The following is a 24,680-nucleotide window of genomic DNA, read 5'->3' as shown; positions in this document are numbered from 1 at the left end:
TCAGATCGGTTCTCTTTTATATTTAAACATTTACTAAGTAGATTAAATGTTTTACAGTCTCTAATCAGTGGCAGCCTATAAAGTGTCCCAGAGTTAGAAAAAGGGTCAATAGTATTTTGCTTATGAGTAATGTTTACTATATTCCCGACAAGGTACCCACAAGACAGTGGCGGTCACTTCCATGCCTACAAATGAACTCTTTAAGGGCTTGTTCACATTGAAGGCGTTTTCGGCTTTTTTTCGGCCGCGTGCGGATTTTAAAAACGCTCCCAGATCGCATGGACAATGAACGTTTATGAGAAGGTTCGTATCAGCACGGGTCGTGCGCTGCGCGGCTAGAAAAGCGGTGTGTGTACCATTTTTCGGGGGCGATTCCACCTCAATGGAAGGTATAGGAAAATTGGAAAATGTGTACAAAAATGCGCAATAAGGCGATTGCACTCGTGTTTTTAAGAATAAATACATTGTATTTATTCTTTTCCGGGTGAAAGAGTTTACTTCCTGACTTGCGTCAGGGAGTGAATAAAAAAAAAAAAAAAAATAAATAAATAAATAAAAAAAAGATCAGAAAAAGCGCTTAGAAAACCACTGAGTACAAAAACGAATCACCCACCCAAGTGCCTGGAATCGGAAAAAAAATATGCATCGAAAACTGCCCAATGCGGACGGAAAAGTGAACGGAACACAATGTGACCAAGGCCTCAGGCAGCAAAATCAATCAAGTAAAACAGCCTAGTTATTATTAGGTTTTGTACTGTACTAACACATGTTTATCTCATGTCACATATCGCCTCAGGTACACTTTAAGTACAAGCCTGCTTTTCCTATTTAGGCCTCGTTCACAGATTGCGCAATGCAGATCGCCGTCTGATCAAAAGTTAGTGGTGTAGTGTGATTAGTACTGTGATCATGAATTGGTAATCCTCAAGTGGACTGGATGCACACTGAACTACGTCTGGCTAGTTTGATGAACATACACTTTGTTAGAGATGGCCCGAACCTCCGATTTTTGCTATGCAAAACGCGAACTTCCACGAAAGTTTTGCGAACCGCAATAGACTTATGGGGAGACTAAATGAGGAGGCGAACTTTGAAAACTAGAAACACTTATGCTGGCCACAACATCTGAGTTTTTGCATGGATGAGTGGAATAGATGCCAAGTCACGGGGGAAAATCTGGATTTGACGCAAAGCAGCGTTTTAAGGGCAGAAATCACATTGAATGCTAAATTGCATGCCTAAAGTGCTTTAAAACATCTTGCATGTGTATACCATCAATCAGGGAGTGTAATTAGAGTACTGCTTCACACTGACACACCAAACTCACTGTGTAAGGCACCGCAAACAGCTGTTTGTGTAGCGACGGTCGTGCTGGACTGGTGCACACCATGGCGAGAGTGCAGGCCGTGGCGGTTTTCAAGCCCATATGGTCGCCGGGCTGAGGTAGCTGAATGACAGAACAGTGACTGGCAAGCTGGTCAAATTTGGTCTGTCCACAATAAAGCAACAACCTTATCGTGGGTGTGCCTCCCCCCCCCCCCCCCCCTCCCGCCCCCAACACACTCATATTGCAGTCGGTCATTGCTTCATTGTGATACGCAAGCCCCTTCACCGCGGCAAGGTAATGATCATGAAGGGAAATTGGCACATGTACATGCCTTTTGTTTTGTTGTTGCAGAAAAATTAGGCAGGCATGTACACGCACCAGAAAAATTATTATAGCGGCCGCTGCTAGCAGCAGCCTTAAAAATTCAGGACTCCACCTGGAGTCCTGGACCCTGCTGGTGGCAGCGGAGAAGGCAGTCAACCGCCCCTGCGGGCAGAGATGCTGTGTGGGGACTGACTTATGCTACGTACACACATGCGATAACGATCGTTCGTTAAGAACGACGAACGAACTTTTAATTGATGAAAGAACGACCTAAGTAAAGGTAGTTTTAAAATGTGTGTAACGATCTGATCGTTAGAACGAACGTTACATCACAGAAAGCAACTATTGCGCCTGCGCATAAAAATGAGAAGTTTCATGGAGAAATAGTGAAATGCGCATGTCAAGCCTAGTACGAACGATCGTTTCCAACGATGTACTACTTTTGCAAACGATCGTCGTTGGTTAAAATCCGCCGAGACAGAACTTTCTTTTGTAGCGATTTGGCTCGTTCGTCGTTTGCCTTAATAGTCGGTGGTTCGTTTTTTGTAACGATCGTCGTTGGTAAAGATCGGGGAACGATCGTTACAAACGACTATAGTCGCATGTGTGTACGCACCTTGAGTCTTTGGGCAGGCCTGAGCGTGCTTTGCAGACCAGTCATCCGTGGCCAGATGGTCCCTTGACCCAACGCTGTGTGCCAGAGATGTCACCACTTGCCTTTCAACATCACGGTACAGTTTAGGTAACGCCTTTTTTGAGAAATAATTGCGGTCTGGTAGCTTCCACTGTGGTGTGTGGCTTTGCTTTTGTGTGGTGCTTTTCCTCAGGTGGTCATCCTATTGCAGTTTGTGCTTTGTAATCATGGGCCTTCGTAAGGTAGTTGTCCCTACGCGGGTCTTGGTCTTTCCACGGCTCAATTTTCGGTGGCAGAGAGTACAGATGGCATTGCTCTCATCTGAGGCAGACACACACAAAAATTTCCACACCGCTGAGCCCTGGGGTGATGGAACTTTGCTGGTGGCGGCCGACTGAGTGTTAAGTGGGGTGCCAGAATCAGAGCAGGAGGAGGAAGCGATGTCACGCTTTCATGCGGAAGCTGAGAAAGATGAGGTGTTCTGTGTTAAATATTCAACTACGTCCTGACAATATTGGGGGTTGATGGCGCGTGCCTTTTTCTAAACACTGTAATTTGGTCAAGGGCCGCACGAAATCACGGCAGCACGACCTCGAACAGACCTGCCAGGTGCCCTGCCTCTGCCTTTTGTTTTGTCCATATTGGGGGATGAAGTGAAAGGTATGCACTGACTTGACTAATACAATATGCAGTCACACAGGTGCAGTTAACAGATATGCACGGAGTGGTATATCACACTGCGTGCACTCACGTAGGTAGGTGGGTGCACTGAACTCAACAGGTAGGTATATGCAGTGATGGGTATTAAAATGTGCACCTGTCACACGCAGATAGGTACCGGACAGGCACAGTGACACTGCGTGCGCTCACGTAGGTAGATGGGTGCACTGTGAACAACAGGTAGGTATATGCAGTGATGAGTATTACAATGAGGTAGTCACTGAATGTGCTGGGCCTGGCAGTGGCAGACACAATAGGAATTACCAAGGCTGTCTATGCAGCACAAGTATCAGTGGGACACACACACACACACACACACACACAAAAATTGGATCACAAGAACAAGATTAGCTCTCAAAAGAGCTGTTGAGGGGTGCTTTTTTAGCAATAAGAATCAGCAAGGAGCAAGCTAACAAATCTAATTACTGCAGGCACACGAGTCCAATGCTTGACTCTGCTTGCCTTTTATAAGGGGGGAGTGGCTCCAGGAGGGAGTGTAGCCTGATTGGCTACAATGTGCCTGCTGACTGTGGTGTAAAGGGTCAAAGTTGACCCTAATGACGTAGTATAGGAAGCAAATCGAATCGCCATAAAGTTCGCATTCGTGGGCGAACGCGACCCACCGAAATTCGCCGGGAACCGCTCGCCAGCGAACCGTTTGGGCCATCTCTATTCTTTGTAGGATGATGAGGGTATGAACAGCCTAGACTAGTTGGAAAAAAAAAAGGCACGAAAGACTAATAAAAAGCAATCTACTCATGAAAAAGTTGACACAGGCAAGGCCTAAATACCTGACTGAGATAGCTGAAGCCAACAAATACAAGAGGCAAGGAAGGACTATATATCCAACAAACATACAAGTACAATATTGCTGCCCTAAGCCACTATCGGGCATATACCACAAGAAAATTTGACTCTTAACTATCTGCTAATTGTAATATCCTGAGTCATTAACACAAACTGCAGCAATCTTCAATGTTAAAAGAAAAAGAGAAAACTGCCCGAGCTATATTATTAATGACCTGTGATATGGGTGTGAAATTAAAAGCCATTACCAAGAACATTGTGCTCCTTCATTTCTTAATTACCAAGTCACAGTCTAATGCCACTGCAGCAAACTGCACATTTAGCCCAGTGTCAATTAGGCAAAGCCAGCATCGTAAACGATTGCTGTCCTTTATGCAACTTTACAAAATTAAAATATATGACTATAAATCTTATGAAGGGTTTTCTAGGCTTAATATATTTTTTAGCAAAACCTCACATTATATTCAGCATCTCAGAAGACCTAAAGAAGCAGCATTCCGTGGAATAGAGGCTTTCATATATTACTATTCCCACTGTGATCAACTGTGTATGTTCACAAGGAGAGCCTGCTGCGAGTGGTTTGGGCTATAATATATCTATCATGAAAAAAGCAATGTCAGCACCACTTGTCACTACAGTAGTCTTGCCTCAAAGGAGAGGAGCGGAGGGAAAAGGCATATATTCCGAGCTGTCTACATCCTAGTCACAGTTCTAGTCACACACATATCAAAGGGAAAGAAAAATAATAATGTGAAGAAAGTAATCATTTGTGAGAGATGGCGAGAATCCCATCCCATGATATATAAAGCCAAATACGCATTCAGTGTACATTATAACTGTCTGAGGGAGGGGAATGTGGAATATTGCCCAGATGGCAGGGCACCTAGGGCAGATATGGTACATTGTGTATGCTTTTGTCGGAAAACCCAGAAGTCACTTTCATCAAAAAAATAAGCACGCTAGATCTAGCCATAGAACCCATAAAGCTCTTGTTCACCTCCATGGAAAGGGAAAGCCCACGCCCAAAGAAGGTGTCAGATATAGTGCACTTCATACTCCTAGCCACTTGAAAAGTCATATATAAATCGATGGATATATTTGACAACACCATCAGTCTGGGATCTCAAAGAGGAACTGAACAACCTAATAAGAATGGACAAGGTGGATGCATACACAAACAAAGAAAAAAGGCACAAAGAGTCATTAAAAATATCGAAGACTTTCTTGCTGCATACCAGGTCAACAACAGATCTACATGCCTTAAAGGAAAGGTCCAAGCAAAATAAAAAAAAAATGAGTTTCACTTACCTGGGGCTTCTACCAGCCCCATGCAGCCATCCTGTGCCCTCGTAGTCACTCACTGCTGCCCCAGTCCCTCGCTGGCAGCTTGCCGACCTCGGAGGTCGGCGGGACGCATTGCGTACATTTTTACGCATTCCCGCTAGTGCAGGAACATTAACAGATACATTTTTACGCATTACTTGTTCCATGCGTAAAAATGTACGCATTGAACCAGTAACGCGTAAAAATGTATGTGTTAATGTTCCTGTAGTAGCGGGAATGCGTAAAAATGTACGCAATGCGTCCCGCCGACCTGCGAGGTCGGCAAGCTGCCAGCGGGGGACTGGAGCAGCAGTGAGTAACTACGAGGGCACAGGATGGCTGCATGGGGCTGGTAGAAGCCCCAGGTAAGTGAAACTCATTTTTTTATTTTGCTTGGACCTTCCCTTTAAAAGGGAAGATAAGCGCTGGAAATATAAAACAAACTGCACTTACCTGGGGCTTCTTCCAGCTCCTGGCAGTCGATCTGTGCCCTCGTAGCAGCTCCTGCGTCTCCCGGTGTCCAGCTGTGAAGAAGCCGACCTCGCCAGGTCGGCTTCCGGGTCGGCTTCATGTGCGCTCCACGGCGCGGGTCACGTGGTGTACGTGACGTCATCGGGTCTCTACTGCGCAGGCGCAGTAGTTCTGCGCCTGCGCAGTAGAGACCCGATGACGTCACGTATACCACATGACCCGCTCCATGGAGCGCACTGGAAGCCGACCCGGCGAGGTCGGCTTCTTCACCGCTGGACACCGGGAGACGCAGGAGCTGCTACGAGGGAACCGATCGACTGCCAGGAGCTGGAAGAAGTCCCAGGTAAGTGCAGTTTGTTTTAACAACTATTTGCCAGTACCTTATACACAAAATACTGGAGAAGGGATTAAATTCTACAGATGCTAACAGTGATGCTTCAGCTAAAGAAGGCTCTTATCACAAAAAGAATTCTTATAAAAGTATAAATTTTATTGAGATCACATCTAAATAAGAACTAATTAAAAAACCCATGAGATGGCCATCTCCTCACACGGGCCCCGCCACAAACACACCACATCACACATACACTGGCCAGATATTGCTGTGTGAGCTCCAAAAATTGCAAAAACAGTTCTGAATTAAATCAGCAGATAGGCATCCGATGGCAAAAGCAACAAGAAAGCAAGCCAGCAGTATGTTAGAAAGCAGCAATGCAGCGAGATGGTACAGCCATATGTCACCCCAACAGGTACTGTCACTGTGTTATAGATACCACAATGTCTCACCACTCCATGGTCCAAAGAGCATCTGGGAGGTCCGTCTGTGATGATCAAGGCTGATAATGTCCGCATTAGTGCAGGATGGTACTGTCCGCCGCGATGGGTCTGAAGTAGCGGCAGGCAATGTCCAGGGTTCACAGTCCCAATGTGCTGCTAGGCTGCTGGTTCCATCCGGGATGCCTCCCCTGGTGTGTGGTCAGATGGCAGAAAAGTGACAGGGGTCCGCGGGAGGAGACGGCGTCTCATGCAGGCACGTCCTTTACATGTTTCGCCGTTCTCACGGCGTCATCAGTGTGGCCTATTAAGGTATATTGCCTAAGTTTACTCATTTTAGCATACAAATAACTGTAGCTGGGGCTGCCCAGGAAAAAAACAACTATTTGCCAGTACCTACTTCACCCTCACCATTGTTTAGCAAGATAAGCCATTTTTAAAATCACGCAAATAATATTGTAATATTGTTTTCTTAGGAAACAACTGCGGTCATATGACCGCTGCTCTGTAAACTCCTCAAATATTGGTTGGAAAATCCAAGGATCGGGCCATCCAATCTCCTCCTCAGCACCCCCTTCCCTCCCCACACACTTACAACCACACTCTGCATTTCGAGGCAGCTTGGCCACACCTCCCCTCTCAGAGCACAGCGTAGTTCCAACAGCTGAGCTGGAAAAGAGCACAGGGCAGCAGCAGTTTTTTGACCAATGCTTTGAGGCCTGGAACCCACTGAAATCTGCAAACGCAACCGCTAGCGTTTTGTCTGAGCGGTTTGCAAGCGGATTCATGCACGTTTTCGGTCGCGTTTTGCAACAGTGTATTTTTTTTGCTCAGCGGTTGTGTAGCGTTTTGCGTTTTTATCCTGATTGGTCCTGTGAATTATTTTTAATTTTGTTACAGTGTGCTGAACCGCAAAACGCTAGCAAAACCGCTCAGTTTAGGTTTTGCTGAGCGTTTCTGCTAGCGTTTCAATACTTTACATTGAAGCGCTAACGCTCCCAAAATGCTGCAGGTCCTGTGGAAGTTGCCCCATCCATTAACATCAGCTGAGCGTTTTGGCAAAACGCTAGCGTATCGCAGCGCTGCCAAAATGCTCAAAAAAAACGCTCTTGTGGGTTCCAGCTCTGAAGGTATTCAGGCAATCTGTAAACATGTTCAGCTAGTACTTGCATTGCATGCCTTACAAACATGGTGGACATTGCAGACCTGATGCTACAAAGGGGGGGGGGGGGGTTGCTTTGGTTTGTTTCAGTTTAAAAAAAAAAAAAAAAAAAGGACATTTTGTTCTTCTTATTCTTTTCTTACAAGCAAAGTAATCAAGTTTCTGTTACAGCATCAGGTCCACATCAACTAGATGTCCAAAGAACAAATTGCTACCCATATCAACCAAATTCCTCAATTTTCACCTTACATGTGAAAATGCATGGCAGTGCACTGCAACGGACATGTTGTACAACATTTCCCTAATGTGTCCAGTTGCAGTGATGCCCCAGCATTTCTATCTGGTGCAAAATTGTGCTGCCAATTTACACCTGCAGACAGATTTACCCACCCAGTTTATTCTCCCAGGGCAGCATGAAATGTAGAGACATAGCTTATTGGTTTTGATGGGCAACAAAAATAATCAATCCAGCACACAACCTAATAACTGAAGCAGGATTTAGGTGAATGCACACACACACACACACACACACACACACACACACACACACACACACACACACACACACACACACACACACACACACACACACACACACACACACACACACACACACAAAACCTTCCGAGCCAATAATCCATTAACATTCGGTGGAAAAAAATCAAAACTAAAAACAAGAAGAAAATCATCTAGGTGTGAGTGACAATTGTTACATGGGATTATTATCAAGACCAATGAAAGGCTAAACAAAAAAATGTGGTTACTATTAAGAAAACAAAAATGATGGGTAGTGAGCATCCTCATGCAAGGTGGGTGTTATAGTACATACCCAGAAAGCATCTCTTGGGATGAGTTTTGAAATCTTCATCCTTACTATCTGATGCTACAAAAATTAAACAATAGAAGAAAAGAAGAAAACAGAGCATTGATACAATGTTTAAATATCCTGTATAGCTTTAGATTTACTTCTTCCAACTATTCATTTAAGAACAAGCCAAGTCCCAAACTGCAAACGAAGATTTATGCACCTGCAGATGAGTGGCTGTGCTCCAGGCATGGGACCCCACCCAGGAATACAGCCATTATCACAGTTTGATGGCAGCTGAGATGTGCCAAGTTGACCTTCAAGGATCATTTGGGTTAGTTAAATCAAGTTAATGTACTCAACAGAATAATTGTTCATCTTTTAAAACAGACGTTTTCCAAACTTGCACTTGAAAAAGAAAGTGATTAAGATATTATGTTCAAATATGTGACGTAAACGCATTTTAGGACTTGCCATTTTAAGATTCTAGGCCAGGCATGGGCAAACTTGCCCCTCCAGCTGTTAAGGAACTACAAGTCCCACAATGCATTTGCCTTTATGAGTCATGACTGTGGCTGTCAGACTCCTGCAATGCATTGTGGGACTTGTAGTTCCTTAACAGCTGGAGGGCCAAGTTTGCCCATGCCTGTTCTAGGCTGAAGTGATTATTTGTAGCCAATATTCCTTACAAAAAAACATCCTCATGTACCTGAAATCAGAATGCATTTTTGAGAAATGCAAAAACACCCAAACAAAAAAAAAAAAAAAGGGAAAAAAAAGTCTGGCTTTTACTTACAAAAAAAAAATAATCTAATGATCTGCATGGTAATGTACTAGACCAGTGATCTGCAAACTTGTCTCTCCAGCTGTTAACCACTTGCCGACCGCACGCTTATACCGTGCGTCGGCAAAGTGGCAGCTGCAGGACCAGCGACGCAGTACTGCGTCGCCAGCTGCAGGCTGATTAATCAGGAAGCAGCCGCTCGCGCGAGCAGCTGCTTCCTGTCAAATCACGGCGGGGGGCTCCGTGAATAGCCTGCGGGCCGCCGATGGCGGCTCGCAGGCTAAATGTAAACACAAGCGGAAATAATCCGCTTTGTTTACATTGTACGGCGCTGCTGCGCAGCAGTGCCGTAAGGCAGATCGGCGATCCCCGGCCAATCAGCGGCCGGGGATCGCCGCCATGTGACAGGGGACGTCCTGTCACAGGCTGCACAGGACGGATAGCGTCCTGTGCAGCCCCGATCACCAGGGGGCCAGGTAGGAGAGGGGGGAAGCGGAATTTCGCCACGGAGGGGGGCTTTGAGGTGCCCCCCCCCCCCCCCCGCCAGCCACACGCAGGCAGGAGAGATCAGACCCCCCCAGCACATCATCCCCCTAGTGGGGAAAAAAGGGGGGTGATCTGATCTCTCTGCCTGGTGTTTGATCTGTGCTGGGGGCTGTAGAGCCCACCCAGCACAGATCACATAATTCAATGCTGGTCCTTAAGGGGGGGGTAAAGGGTGGGTCCTCAAGTGGTTAAGGAACTACAAGTCCCACAATGCATTGTGGGAGTCTGACAGCCACACATAAGAATTAAAAAAAAAAAAAAAAAAAAAGACATATCAATCTTTATAGATTAACCACTTCCGGATTCCGGGTGGTTTGGCTGATCTGTGCTGCGGGAGCTCTTCAGCCCGCAGCACAGATCAGAAATCAGGCAGGGCGATCAGACCTCCCCCCCTTTTTCCCCACTAGGGGGATGTCCTGCTGGGGGGGTCTGATCGCCGCCGCGCGGCTGTGCCTAGCAGGGGGGGGGGGCTCCTCAAAGCCCCCCTCCGCAGCACTAGTCCTCCCTCTGCCTCCTTCCCTCCCTCTCCCATCCCCTGTGTGCGGCGCAGGACGGAAAGCCGTCCTGCGCCGGATAGGATAGGCTTTAGCCTATCAGAGGCCGGGGATCGCCGATCTCCCCTACGGCGCTGCTGCGCAGCAGCGCCGTATATATGTAAACACCGGGGAAGATCTTCCCCGCGTGTTTACATTTACCCTGCGAGCCGCGATCGGCGGCTCGCAGGTTGTTCACGGAGACACCCTCCGTGATGGAAACCACTTCAGGATTCAGGGGCGTAGTTAAGCATACGCAGAATCCTGAAGAATACTGATAGCCTTTGTGTGCGTGTGTGTATGTCCCAAATGTCAACAGTTTTGTATTTTATTTTTTTTTATTCAAGTTGGGGCGGCTTTTCTATTCGCACTGTGCTCTGTGGGATACATTCTCTCCTATGTCTTTGATGGCTCTCTCTGCACAGCACTTGCACTGAGTGTATATATACATATACACATATTACACTCACACTGCACGTTATTTCTCTCTTCATTGAACACACGTACTATTCTATGATTGTATATCCTCAAATGTTATTATGATTATTTATGAGATGCAATTCTATTGGGAGCAATTATTGTCATTATTACCCATATATTCTTGACGGTAGAAGCAAACATATGCAATTATTGTGGTACTATACATTTATTATAGTGGCCATACACTGCCCCCTTTACTCTGTTTTTATGTTTTTTAATACTTTCATATGATTAATAAAAAGGTAACAATATTAGCATATCCTGGTGCGACCTTTTGGTTTTTCTCCTTTTGTTCAATTGTCAATATTGACCTGTTGCACAGGATATTGTGGTATTTTACAATATAATTCTGTCATTAACTTTTGGTAGCGTATTGGTTGCCTGATAACATTTGTAACACATGAAGAATGGCACCGGCACTGGATATACAGCACTGTACAAATATGCAGCCTGGGAAAAATGAGGAATAATGTGAACATAAACAAAAGAGGATGCAGTGTTACAATTTCCACTTTGCAATCACCAATAAAAGTATTGTCACAGTCCTCCTACAAGACTGTACGCAATCCTGGGTATCTCTTCCCTTGTTAGCGATGATGCTCCGGGTAACATGTGGAGCGCAGTAAAGGCTACTTTCACTTGTAGTGCAGATCAGAGTGGGCCTACTCGCTGCAAAACTAAGAAGAGTGGAGAGTAAAGTGCTAAGTCCCGCTCGTGGAGGCATCAGAGCCATTTGCTAGTGGCTTATTATAATTGGCTGCATTTTGAAGAGAGTCTTCACGATTGGCTCGTGTGAGCAGAAAGTTTTGCAGGACACGTGCTGCAAGTTTCATTTACAGAGGAATCCGAGCTGCTCACAGCCACAGCCTCTATTCAGTGGCTGCTGTGATTTTTAAAGGTGCCCTTGTGATTTGTCCAGCCTGGCTATGTGTCCCTAAGGTATACTTAACCTTGTAGTCCACCAAATGTGCAAGTGCTTGTACTGTACCTCCAGTGGCAGGACAGAGTTGCTCCTTTGCAGCAAAGAATGAACCAGGGCATGCTGGGCCATTTCTAGGACAATTTCTGACATTGTAAACTTCTGATATAGTAAACCCCTTTTCCTGGTCCCTTGGAGATAACTATAACGAGAATATACTGTAATACATCTGAATGACGCTTATTTGCATTTGCAAAAAAAACTCTGTACCTCCTCTCTGATGTTCAAGTGCATATAAAGCTGTGTGCATTAACATCTGGTCAATCTACAGGAAGAGAGTCTGAAGAAGGTAAATTAGCCAAAATCTCAGTTTTTCTTTTAACCTTAGTGGCAGTAACCTCGAACGTAGTTCGGGGTAAGCCGCGCAGGAGGTTCTCAGGTCCTGCTGGGCAGATTTGCACAATTTTTTTTTTTTTGCTGCACGCAGCTTGCACTTTGCTAGCTGCGTGAGCACACCGATCGCCGCCACCCCCGCGCCGATTCGCCGCGCCGCCCCCCCCCCCCCCCCCCCTAGACCCCTTGTGCAGCCTGGCCTATCAGCGCTGAGGAGTGGATCGGGACTCCCGATGACATCATCCCGCCCAGTCGCCGACGGGGGAAGCCCTCCAGGAAATCCCGTTCTTTGAACGGGATTTCCTGATCGCCGATCACCGGAGGCGATCGAAGAGGCTAGGGGGATGCCGCTGCACAGTGGCTATCATGTAGCGAGCCCTAGGCTCGCTACATAATTTCAAAAAAATACAAAAAAAATACAAACCCCCCCGCCGCTGCGCTGCCCCCTGGCGGTTTTTAATAGACCGCCAGGAGGGTTAAGTTAGGCAATGAATGGTATCATCCGGATTACAAACTTCCTGCTTTTACCTATGGCTAACGTGGTACACTGCTCTACTGCAAATAAACTACATAATCAAATGGGCTGTTCTGTTCCATTTTGTTCAGCTTAAAGGAGAACTGTATTGAGAGGTGTATGGAGGCTGCCATATTTATTTCCATTTAAGCAATACCAGTTACTTGGCTATCCTGCTGATCAGGTTTTTCTGACAATTCTGACAGATATGACAAGATTAGCTGCATGCTTGTTTCTGGTGTGATTCAGACACTTCTTCAGTCAAATAGATCAGCAGGGCTGCCAGGCAACTGGTATTGCTTAAAAGGAAATAAATATGGCAGCCTCCATATACCTCTCACTACAGTTCTCCTTTAATACACCTGATCAAATTTGCTAGTTCTGGCCTGCATTTAGCTACCTATTTAGCTACCTTAACCACTTCCTAATGTCAGTAAAGTATATCTACACCCCTTGAGACTTCATCTTAGCCTGAGGTGAGTATATAAATACATACGCATACACACACTCCGCTGCAATGGCCCGTCGTGCGCATGCTCCCACGCACATTTTTGTCACCACCCGTTAGTACATTGATGGGTGAAAGGGAACATGCGTTTCCAAAGCCAATCAAAGTCCTTGTAATTAAACTCCATGGCCTCAATTCACTAAGGGTATTTGGGTAAAATAATTTAGGTCAGTAAAATATCGCATTCAGCATTTTACCAGTTTTCTCCCAAATACACTAAGATAGAAAACCGAAAAAAACATGCATCAATCCACTAAACCTTGCCTGGTAAGTCTCACCAGCCGTGGAGCAGGAGAAACACACACACACACACACACACCACACACACGAACTTTAATTTCTTACAAATATGTTATCCAGCATCTTCTGCAGAGCTGCACATACTGCTAGATACACAATAGTGGGTAAGAAATACATTAAAAGTTTGTGCCTATTACAATCGAAGCATCAAAAATACAGGTTTATAAATATATACATACATACATACATAATACAAACTACAACAAGGACATTCAAACAATAAAATAACATGGGTAAATAGAACCAGTGTGGTAAAAACAGGAAACTACAAAGGCTGAGTCATGCTACTGTGAGATTATAATGCAGCCAAATGAATGACAGCACTGCAATACGCCTCTGATGAGCATTTAACTTTAAACTGTAAGACCCTTTTTAATTGAACTTTAAGATCCTTTTGCGAGACCTAATAACAGGACACAGTAAACATAATGCTCCTTACACACACACACACACACACACACACACTATATGACATAATTAAAATGTAGTATTAATAAAGTCACATACTCTGGGGAACATCTCAAGGCCTATTCCATAGCTGTCAGTTCCACTACTTTGTCACATATTGCCATACTCAATTTGGAAGGAATGGATCTGTGGTTTTAAGTTGTACTTGCACAGCCTAGACGCCGCTGTGAACCCAGAATCAACATGGGTTCAATCCATAATTCCACCCACTCTCCCAAACCAAGGGCAAATCCATCAGTTTCATTGGAGGGGAGGGGGGGGGGGGGTCACAGTAATTTGTGTTGGAAGCAAGAACATGTACACACTGAGCACAGAAATGATAAATCTTGGTCTTAATAAATAAAAATTATGAAGTAAAAAGAAGAATTCCACTGATATCACTAACCTGTAAACAAGCGTCGCTTGGTGTTCAGGTCACTTGCAACTCGAACTTCTGTGCACAGCTTCAGCATCAGCAGCATGGTGGCAATCATAATGATACTCTGCCACAGCAGCGGGGATTCAAAATGACGTCCAAACCTGACCCAAAAATATAATACACTAAGTTTGAACATCAAACCATACAGATTAACAAAGAAAAAATTGCTTAACTACTAATTCATTTTTTAAACATGCAGCATACATTTTCTCCTTAGTCAACGAGATGAAAGAACCTATAACGCTGCATAGAAAGTAGTGCGAAAACAGGAGCAGAGAGAAAAACATGCCGGCAAATGCCCGACTCTAAAGGTTTAGGGGAATCTGAAGTGAAAATAAACTTATGATATAATGATTTGTATGTGTAGTACATTTAAGAAACAAAACATTAGCACAGATATGAGTCTAATATTGTTTCCAGTACAGGAAGCTTTAAACTTCAGTTATGTATGCAAAACAGCTTCTCTGAGCTCAGCGACTTTATAAAGGCATGGACAGCACTCTCTTTTGAAGCTCTCATCTCAACTGTCTCATTGTTTCTTCTTTGTTATGGTTTTCCTGCAGAGAAAAGTTCAAAGGGTCACTAGCCTGCTCTGTGAAATCATTTACAATGCTGAGTATATTGTGGAAACTGCAATTATTAGAGTATAATGCAATGTTATTAAAAGAAAAGCTATATACCTGAAAATAAAAATATAACACTATTTTCTTTGCTACTAATGTTTTATTAATTATCCATATTACAAAACCAATGCATTATATCAGTTTTTTCAGTGTCACTTTAATTCACAGAGAAATCTGAAACATATATAAAACAGAATGCATCCAAGCAGAAAAGAACTTCAACAATCCCTAATAACTAGGCCAATTTTTTTTTTATTTATTTTTTTTTGCCTTGGGACTTGTAAGGAGCCCATACTGCTAATTATATGCATGGCTATGGCCTCCAAGTGATGAACAGGACACTGCAATTGTATATGTTAAACCATAAACCAGTGTAACTTTTATGCAATCCAGCAGATCTACACATGTTAGCTTTTTCAAACAGTCATATCATATGCGTACTCTGCTGCTGGAGCTAGGATTCTATGGATCAGGGAGATGTGCTTTAGTTTAACCACTTCACCCTAAGGTGGTTTTTACCCTAACGGACAAAAGCGATTTTTACCTTTTAGTGCTCATCCCTTTCATTTGCCAATAGCTTAATCACTACTAATCACAATGAAATGATCTAGATCATGGTTTTTTTTCACCACAAATTGGGCTTTTTGGGGTTGATGTCGGTTTTCAGTAATTACTTTATTTTCTATGCATTTTAAAGGGAAATACAAGGAAAAAAAATAAAAAAAAATTACCCTATTTCTCCAATTTCATCCCCTATGGTTTTAATATAAACACTGCTACTGTAGGTAAAACCCACACATTTTATCCTGGTTATCACAAGATTTTAATTATGTCCCTAGTACAAAGTATGGTGACAATATATCGTTTGGAAATAAAGGTGTATTTTTTTGGGGGTGTTTTTTTTCCCCCAATTTTCACGTGCACGGGGATGCACGTGCACCCGCGGGAGCGTGCACAGCGGCAGCAGCACTGTCTGACTTATAAAAACGTCCTGGAGCCATTAAGAGGCTCTAGCAGGACGTTTTTATAAGTCAGCTTGACATTAAGTGGTTAAAGGAGTTGTCAGGGCAAATCTAGTCAAATGAGTGGTACTTACCGGGGGCTTCCTCCAGCCCCAAGCTCCCAGGACCTCCCTTGCCGCAGCACTGCCCGCAGCCGTTGGCCGGAGCTCCAACCCGGTCCCCGGCAATGACGTCAGAGCGACCTGGAGGTCGCTCTGTACTGCGCGATCGGCACTGTCAATCACCTCCACGTGGGCCGGAGCGGACTGCGCAGGCTCAGTAGTTCTGCGCCTCCGCTATCCGCTCCGGCCCACGTGGCGGTGATTGACAGCGCCGATCCCGCAGGCGCAGTACAGAGCGACCTCCAGGTCGCTCTGATGTCATCGCCGGAGACCGGGTCGAAACTCCGGCCAACGGCTGCGGGCAGAGCTGCAGCGAGGGAGGTCCTGGGAGCTTGGGGCTAGAGGAAGCCCCCGGTTAGTACCACTCATTTTACTAGATTTGCCCTGACAACTCCTTTAACCACTTGCCGACCGCACGCTTATACCGTGCGTCGGCAAAGTGGCAGCTGCAGGACCAGCGACGCAGTACTGCGTCGCCGGCTGCAGCCTAATTAACGAGCGATCGCGCGGCTACAGCCGCGCGATCGCTACGTCACACTCTTCGGCCCCCATGTGACTTCAGCCCGCCGGCCAATCAGCAGCGCCGGCGGGCTGTTAAAATTCAAATCGGCCAATAGAACAGGTATAATACAGTTTGTTTACGTAACAAACTGTATTATACTGCCTGCCTCCCGCTGGTGGTCACACTTAGCGATCGACCACCAGCGAGGAGAGCAGGCACAGTATACACACTCACACACACATCTTAGGAGCCCCACAGACCCCCCGATCACCCGCAGCACCCATCAGACACCCCCCTGTACCCCCCTGCAGCCCGCAGATCAGACCTAACCACCCCCCATATCACCCATCAATAAATCCCTGTCACTTCTATCCATCAGAGCAGACCCCCAACTACCCCTTAGGGGTATCTGATCACCCCCCACACCTCCAGATCTCCCCCCGACCCCCCCCCCTGTATACTGAACCTATCTATCTCCCCTGCATCTGTCTATCTCCCCAGTGATCAGCTGCCAATCACCTATCCGTCACCTGTCAATCATCCCTTGTCACCACCTGCCACTGCCCCCCATCAGATCAGACCCCCAACTGCCCATTAGGGGCTTCTGATCACCCACCCACCCTTTCAGATCCCTCCGAGACACCCCCCCTGATCACATCAGCAGTCCATTGTTTACATCTGTTTTTCCCTGTAAACACCCACTTATCACCCGTCAATAACCCATCTATCACCACCTGTCACTCCTATCCATCAGATTAGACCCCCAACTACCCCTTAGGGGTATCTGATCACCCCCCACCCCTTCCGATCCTCCCCACACCGTCCTAGTTCATTGATTGCGTATATTCTCCCCCCTGCCATTGTGTATCTTATCTCCTGTCTGTAAGGCTTGATTGTGCTTTGTTTGGCTACAATTGTCTCAATTGCACTGTGATTGGCATCGATTGTCGTGTGATTGGCTTCGATTGTCACGTAATTGGGCTTCGATTGTCGCGTGATTGGCTTCAATTGCCCGTAATTGGTTTTGATTGTGCCAATTGCCCACTGATTGGCTGTTTTGCCCTGTGATTAGCATCGATTGTCGTGTGATTGGCTTCAATTGTCACGTAATTGGTTTTTGATTGTCACGTTATTGGATTCAATTGGTCCGTGATTGGCTTTGATTGCGCCGATTGCTGTAATTGTGTTGTAATTGTCTCGTGATTGTTTTTGATTATTTGTGATTGCTCTCTGATCCCCCCCCCCCCCCCCCCCATCACCATCACTATCACTATCCTAGTGATCTAAAAACTTTTTTAGTATTACTAGTGGTAACAAACAGTTAGGCCAGTTAGCTAAGCAAAAGGGTTGTTAGTGTCAGTTAGTGCTCAGCCCACTGCACCACAGTCACTAATTAGCGTCATCACTGTCGCTAATCAGCATTGGTACTATATAGTATCTGTAAGTGATTATTAGTGATCACAGTCAGATCTATATTAGGGTCTCTAGGATCCACAAAAAAACGCAGTGTTTGCCCGATCAGACCTGATCGTTCGCCTGCACTGCGTTCAGCCCGCCCCACCGCAGTGACAGAAATTTCTTTTTTCTGATCACTGCAAAAAACACTGTACACAAGCTGTGGCACTGTAAACATCAGTTTTGATTTTTTTAATCTAAACTCAGTGACCACAGCTTTCTACCTCTCAAGTACTCCCTTTCGCTAGGTAGGTGCTCTTTTCCTGGGTAGTCTCAGAGGAATACCTCCTAAATTTAGCAGGCCACCATGGCAAAAAAGAGGTTTTCCAATGAAGACATCTACAGGTACATGGACCAGTCGGATGAGGATGATTGGGTCGACTTATTCGACGAATCTTCGGGTTCAGAGTACGATCCTGTAGACAGCAGTGGCTCTCTGACCGATAGTTCCGATGACGAGGTTGAGGTCCCGGCTAGAGCCAGGCGTACCACACCCCATGTCACTGGACTGCAGGTGGCGGAAGTTCAGTCTCAAGGGCAGCAGAGTGGCGTTGATCTGATTTTTCTTGGTGAGGCATGCACCAGCAGCGCAGCATCTCCTGGACCTATCAACACCAGTACTTCCGCAGAAGACCCTGATGAAGTGGCGGACACCATCCTGGAAGTAGAAACTGGTTCGGTGGTACGTGAATTAAGATCCGATCCGCAGCCACCAAGTAGACGGGCCCGTACTCCCATTGGTTTTCCAGAGGTGCTGGCAAACCCTGATTGGCATTCCCCTGATCCCGCCGCACCCATACTGCCCCCTTTCACCGCCCAGTCTGGAGTCCAGGTGGAGACAGTTGAACTAGGATCGGCCCTAGACTTTTTTGAACTGTTCCTCACCCAGGATCTCCTTGACTTAATTGTGGCTGAGACCAACCTATATGCCACACAATTTATAACCGCCCATCCGAAAAGCTGCCACGCCCAGCCTTTTCGGTGGAAACCACTCCAAGTTTCCGAACTTAAAATTTTTTTGGGCCTTCTCCTCAACATGGGTATTACTAAAAAAAATGTATTGCGCTCTTATTGGTCTACACGCCAAATACATAACATGCCCGTGTTCTCTGCTGCCATGTCCAGGACACGATTTGAGATCATCCTGCGCTTCCTGCATTCCAATGACAACGACACCTGTCATGAAAGAGACCACCCAGCTTATGACCGGCTCCACAAAATTCGGCCCCTCATAGACCACCTGTCATCCACATTTGCAGATGCTTATACCCCTGAACAGAACATCTGTGTAGATGAGTCCCTCGTACATTTTACCGGGCGCCTTGGCATCAAACAGTACATCCCAAGCAAGCGCGCCCGGTATGGGGTGAAACTGTATAAGCTCTGTGATAGGGCCACAGGCTATACATCTCGTTTTAGGGTCTATGAGGGAAAAGACTCAAAATTGGAGCCGGTCGGATGTCCTGACTACCTGGGGAGCAGTGGAAAGATTGTGTGGGACTTGGTGTCACCCTTGTTCCAGAAGGGGTACCATCTTTATGTGGACAACTTTTACACAAGTGTGGCCCTCTTTCAGCACTTAAAGTTAGAAGGAATCCGATGCTGTGGCACCGTGCGGCCTAGTCGCCGGGGCTTCCCCCAACGGCTCGTTAACACCAGACTTCAACGGGGGGAGAGGGCCGCCTTGTGTACCGATGACTTGCTCTCGGTGAAATGGAAGGACAAGAGGGACGTTTACCTTCTGTCTACCATTCACACAGACACGACAGTACAAATTACACGGGCAACAGAGGTCATTGAAAAGCCCCTCGCCGTCCACAGCTATAATGCCAACATGGGAGGGGTGGACTTCAATGACCAGATGTTAGGGCCCTATTTAATTTCCCGGAAAACCAGACGCTGGTATAAGAAAGTGTCTGTGTATTTAATTCAATTGGCGATGTACAACAGCTTTGTTCTCTACAGTAAGGCTGGGAGAACTGGATCTTTCCTTCAATTCCAGGAAGACATTGTTTCGGCACTCCTCTATCCAGAAGGTGACAGAGCCCAACCCCCAAATGCAACTAGCCGGCTGCATGGAAGGCATTACGCCTACCCGATTCCCAGTACCCCAACTCAACGCAACCCCAGAAAAATATGTCGTGTCTGCAGCAAGGCTGGAATAAGGCGTGACACCCCCGTTTACTGTCCCCGCTGTCCTGACCAGCCTGGCCTATGCCTAGGGGAGTGTTATGAGAGGTACCACGAGAAGGCACACTTTTAGAACCTAGGGAACTACAGACACAGCAGTAGGCACACAAGGGTCTCTCAGTGCTATTTCACACTGGCGCGATGCGTTAGGGCAAATTGCCTAGCAAAAGTCACACTTTGCGGTCCCCCCCTACGCCGGAAGTGCTTGACTTAACGCTAGTGCATGCCTACGTTACTGCGTGGCTTCTGCGGCAATTTGGGTCGGCCCGGAAGTCATGTTAGTCTACGGCGACGCAGTTAATTACTAGGCCGAATGCTACTCTTGTGGTATTCCCTAAAGATCTATTTTGGGCGAGACGGTGCGGCGGGCTCGACCGACCGGATAGGCCAGTATGCAGTGTGAACCCAAACATCAGGTTTTGAGAGATCCAAATACACTGGCCTGCCAGAAACCTCTCCTTTCACTTGGGACAGAATGCATAATGTACTTCGCCACATATCTGTGCGATTTGCACTTTGCACATTGACCCATGGGGGAGGAGAAGTTTATCCTCAGCTCGCAGGTAAAAAAAAAAAAAAAAAAAAAACACAGGTAACCAAAAAAGTTAATATTTGGTTACCAATGTTATTGTTTGGTTTGAACATATTTAATAAAGTTTAAAAAGTTAATGTTATTGAAGTGCTTTGCTGCTTGCTTTTTTTTTTTTTTCTCTTCTCTTCTTCTCTCTTTTTTTCCAACCGACCAATCAGCTGCAGCACTGATGATGCATCCTGACAGAAGCATTGCGCTTTTGTCAGGTTACACAAAATCGGTGCATGCAGCGCTGTAGGACGAGATTTCTCCTCCACAGTAAAAAAGATACGTTTGCCGAGGCATATGGGCCAAGGTGTGGTGTTGGGGATTCATATGCTTTGGCAAGCACTTTGTATCAAAAAAGAACTCAAGCAATGATTTCTCCATTCACATCGATCAATGTGGATGAATAAATCAGGATTGCCTGGGCATACGAGCTGGTGGGTTTGGATTTTTGGGGTGGCAGCTCCTATGTCCCTCTTTCTTTTCTTTTTGTTTCACATTTTTTGGCAGATATTTGTTCATCCACATTGATCGATGCGAATGAAGGGATGTTTGCCGTTCATTTTTCCTTTCAGCCCAGAATGCACTACCTGTATGCCCAATATAAGGAGTATAGCAGAAATACTGGCCATACATGTAATGATTGCAGAGGCCCTAAAATGCCAGGACAGACCCCACAAATGACCCCATTTTGGAAAGAGGACACCCCAAAGTATTCCGTGAGGTGCATGGTGAGTTCATAGAAGATTTTGTTTTTTTGTCACAAGTTAGCATAAATTGTTGTTTTTTGTTTTTTTTTCACAAAGTATCCTTTTCTGCTAACTTGTGACAAAAAAGAATTTTTTTTATAAACTCACCATGCCCCTCATGGAATACTTTGTGGTGTCTTATTTTTAAAATGGGGTCATTTGTGGGGTTTGTTAACTGTCCTGTCATGTGGGGGGGGGGGGGGGCTAAATTGTGAGCACCCCTGTAAAGCCCAAAGGTAGTCATTGCACGTTGGGCCCCTTTAGCGCAGTTAGGCTGCAAAAAAGTGCCACACGTGCTATCGCCGTACCCGGGAGAAGTAGACCAATGTGTTTTAGGGTGTATTTTTACACATACCCATGATGGGTAGAAGAAATCACTCTGTAAATGACAATTTTTTGATTTTTTTTACACACATTTGTCCATTTACAGAGATATTTCTCCCACCCAATATGGGTATGTGTAAAAATACACCCCAAAACACATTGTACTACTTCTCCCGAGTACGGCGATACCACATGTGTGGCCCTTTTTTGCACCCTAACTGCGCTAAGGGGCCCAGAGTCCAATGAGTACCTTTAGCATTTCACAGGTCATTTTGAAACATTTGGTTTCAAGACTACTCCTCACGGTTTAGGGCCCCTAAAATGCCAGAGCAGTATAGGAACCCCACAAATGACCCCATTTTAGAAAGAAGACACCCCAAGGTACTCAATTAGGAGTATGGTGAGTTCATAGAAGATTTAGCTTTTTGTCACAAGTTAGCGGAAAATGATTTTTATTGGGTTTTTTTACCAAGTGTCATTTTCCACTAACTTGTGACAAAAAAAAAAATCTTCTATGAACTCACCATACTCCTAACGGAATACCTTAGGATGTCCTCTTTGTAAAATGGGGTCATTTGTGGGGTTCCTATACTGTCCTGGCATTTTAGGGGCCCTAAACCGTGAGGAGTAGTCTTGAAACCAAATTTCTCAAAATGACCTGTGAAATGCTAACGGTACTCATTGGACTCTGGGCCCCTTAGCGCAGTTAGGATGCAAAAAAGTGCCACACATGTGGTACCGCCGTACTCAGGAGAAGTAGTATTATGTGTTTTGGGGTGTATTTTTACACATACCCATATTGGGTGGGAGAAATATCTCTGTAAATTGACAATTGTGTGTAAAGAAATCAAAAAATTGTCATTTACAGAGATATTTCTCCCACCCAATATGGGTATGTGTAAAAATACACCCCAAAACACATTGTACTACTTCTCCCGAGTACGGCGATACCACATGTGTGGCACTTTTTTGCACCCTAACTGCGCTAAGGGGCCCAGAGTCCAATGAGTACCTTTAGCATTTCACAGGTCATTTTGAAACATTTGGTTTCAAGACTACTCCTCACGGTTTAGGGCCCCTAAAATGCCAGAGCAGTATAGGAACCCCACAAATGACCCCATTTTACAAAGAGGACATCCCAAGGTATTCCGTTAGGAGTATGGTGAGTTCATAGAAGATTTTATTTTTTGTCACAAGTTAGCGGAAAATGACACTTGGTAAAAAAAAACCCATAACAATCATTTTCCGCTAACTTGTGACAAAAAGTAAAATCTTCTATGAACTCACCATACTCCTAATTGAGTACCTTGGGGTGTCTTCTTTGTAAAATGGGGTCATTTGTGGGGTTCCTATACTGTCCTGGCATTTTAGGGGCCCTAAACCGTGAGGAGTAGTCTTGAAACGAAATTTCTCAAAATGACCTGTGAAATCCTAAAGGTACTCATTGGACTTTGGGCCCCTTAGCGCAGTTAGGGTGCAAAAAAGTGCCACACATGTGGTATCGCCGTACTCAGGAGAAGTAGTACAATGTGTTTTGGGGTGTATTTTTATACATACCCATGCTGAGTGGGAGAAATAACTCTGTAAATGGACAATTGTGTGTAAAAAAAATCAAAAAATTGTCATTTGCAGAGATATTTCTCCCACCCAGCATGGGTATGTGTAAAAATACACCCCAAAACACATTGTACTACTTCTCCCGAGTATGGCGATACCATATGTGTGACACTTTTTTGCAGCCAAACTGCGCTAAGAGGCCCACAGTGCAATGACTACTTTTAGGCTTTACAGGGGTGCTTACAATTCCGCTCCCCCCAAAATGCCAGGACAGTAAACACACCCCATAAATGACCCCATTTTGAAAAATAGACACTTCAAGGTATTCATTGAGGGGCATGTTGAGTCCATGGCAGATTTCATTTTTTTTTGTTACAAGTTAGAAGAAATGGAAACCCTTTTTTTTTTTTTTTTTTTTTTTGTGACAAACTGTCATTTTCCGCTAACTTGTGACAAAAAATAAAATCTTCTATGAACTCACTATGCCTCTCAGTGAATACTTTGGGATGTCTTCTTTCCAAAATGGGGTTATTTGTGGGGTATTTATACTATCCTGGAATTTTAGCACCTCATGAAACATGACAGGTAGTCAGGAAAGTCAGAGATGCTTAAAAATGGGAAAATTCACTTTTTGCACCATAGTTTGTAAACGCTATAACTTTTACCCAAACCAATAAATATACACTGAATGGGTTTTTTTTCATCAAAAACATGTTTGTCCACATTTTTCGCGCTGCATGTATACAGAAATTTTACTTTATTTGAAAAATGTCAGCACAGAAAGTTAAAAAAAATTTTTTTGCCAAAATTCATGTCTTTTTTGATGAATATAATAAAAAGTAAAACTCGCAGCAGCAATCAAATAGCATCAAAAGAAAGCTGTATTAGTGAGAAGAAAAGGAGCCAAAATTCATTTAGGTGGTAGGTTGTATGACCGAGCAATAAACCGTTAAAGCTGCAGTGGTCTGAATGGAAAAAACAGCGCTGGTCCTTAAGGGGGGGTAAAGGCTGAGTCCTCAAGTGGTTAAAGGGCTCATGTCAACTGTGATTTTAGAAGGTGTAGTGGAATGTTTGTGTGGCTTGTTTCTGTGAAATGAAGACCTTCAGTGTGCTCCACTACATTTCTTTCCCTTCTTCAAAAATGTGTCCTTAGTGTAAAGAACATGACTTAGGCCTCTTGCACACTACATGTGATTCAAGTTTGCGGCTTTTAATCGATTTTAACATGTGATTCAGATTTACTTTTTTTTTTTTTTTTTTTTTATAACCCTTTTATTGTCCGAAAGAGAAAAGTACAGACAATGTTAAAGTTGTTTCCATTACACACATAGACAAACTTGCTCGATAGAGGAACACAATAAAATCAACAG

General features: G+C 44.9%; 1 protein-coding gene across 3 annotated transcripts in view; it reads right to left on the bottom strand.

Annotated features, from left to right (window-relative positions):
* SLC66A2 (solute carrier family 66 member 2) overlaps nt 1-24,680 on the bottom strand; it is a 157,189-nt gene that overhangs the window by 103,758 nt on the left and 28,751 nt on the right. For 2 of the 3 annotated variants that reach the window (XM_068237032.1, XM_068237033.1), the window contains exons 3-4: nt 14,178-14,311; nt 8,372-8,425 (exon numbers count right to left, since the gene is read on the bottom strand). In XM_068237032.1, the coding sequence (XP_068093133.1) occupies nt 8,372-8,425; nt 14,178-14,311 (188 nt within the window). The remainder of the gene's footprint in view (nt 1-8,371; nt 8,426-14,177; nt 14,312-24,680) is intronic. The other variant, XM_068237035.1, reaches the window with a different exon arrangement.

The sequence above is a fragment of the Hyperolius riggenbachi genome, chromosome 5 (genome assembly GCF_040937935.1).
Source record: "Hyperolius riggenbachi isolate aHypRig1 chromosome 5, aHypRig1.pri, whole genome shotgun sequence".
Taxonomy (NCBI): Eukaryota; Metazoa; Chordata; class Amphibia; order Anura; family Hyperoliidae; genus Hyperolius; species Hyperolius riggenbachi.
This window is presented reverse-complemented; position numbering and strand designations above follow the sequence as displayed.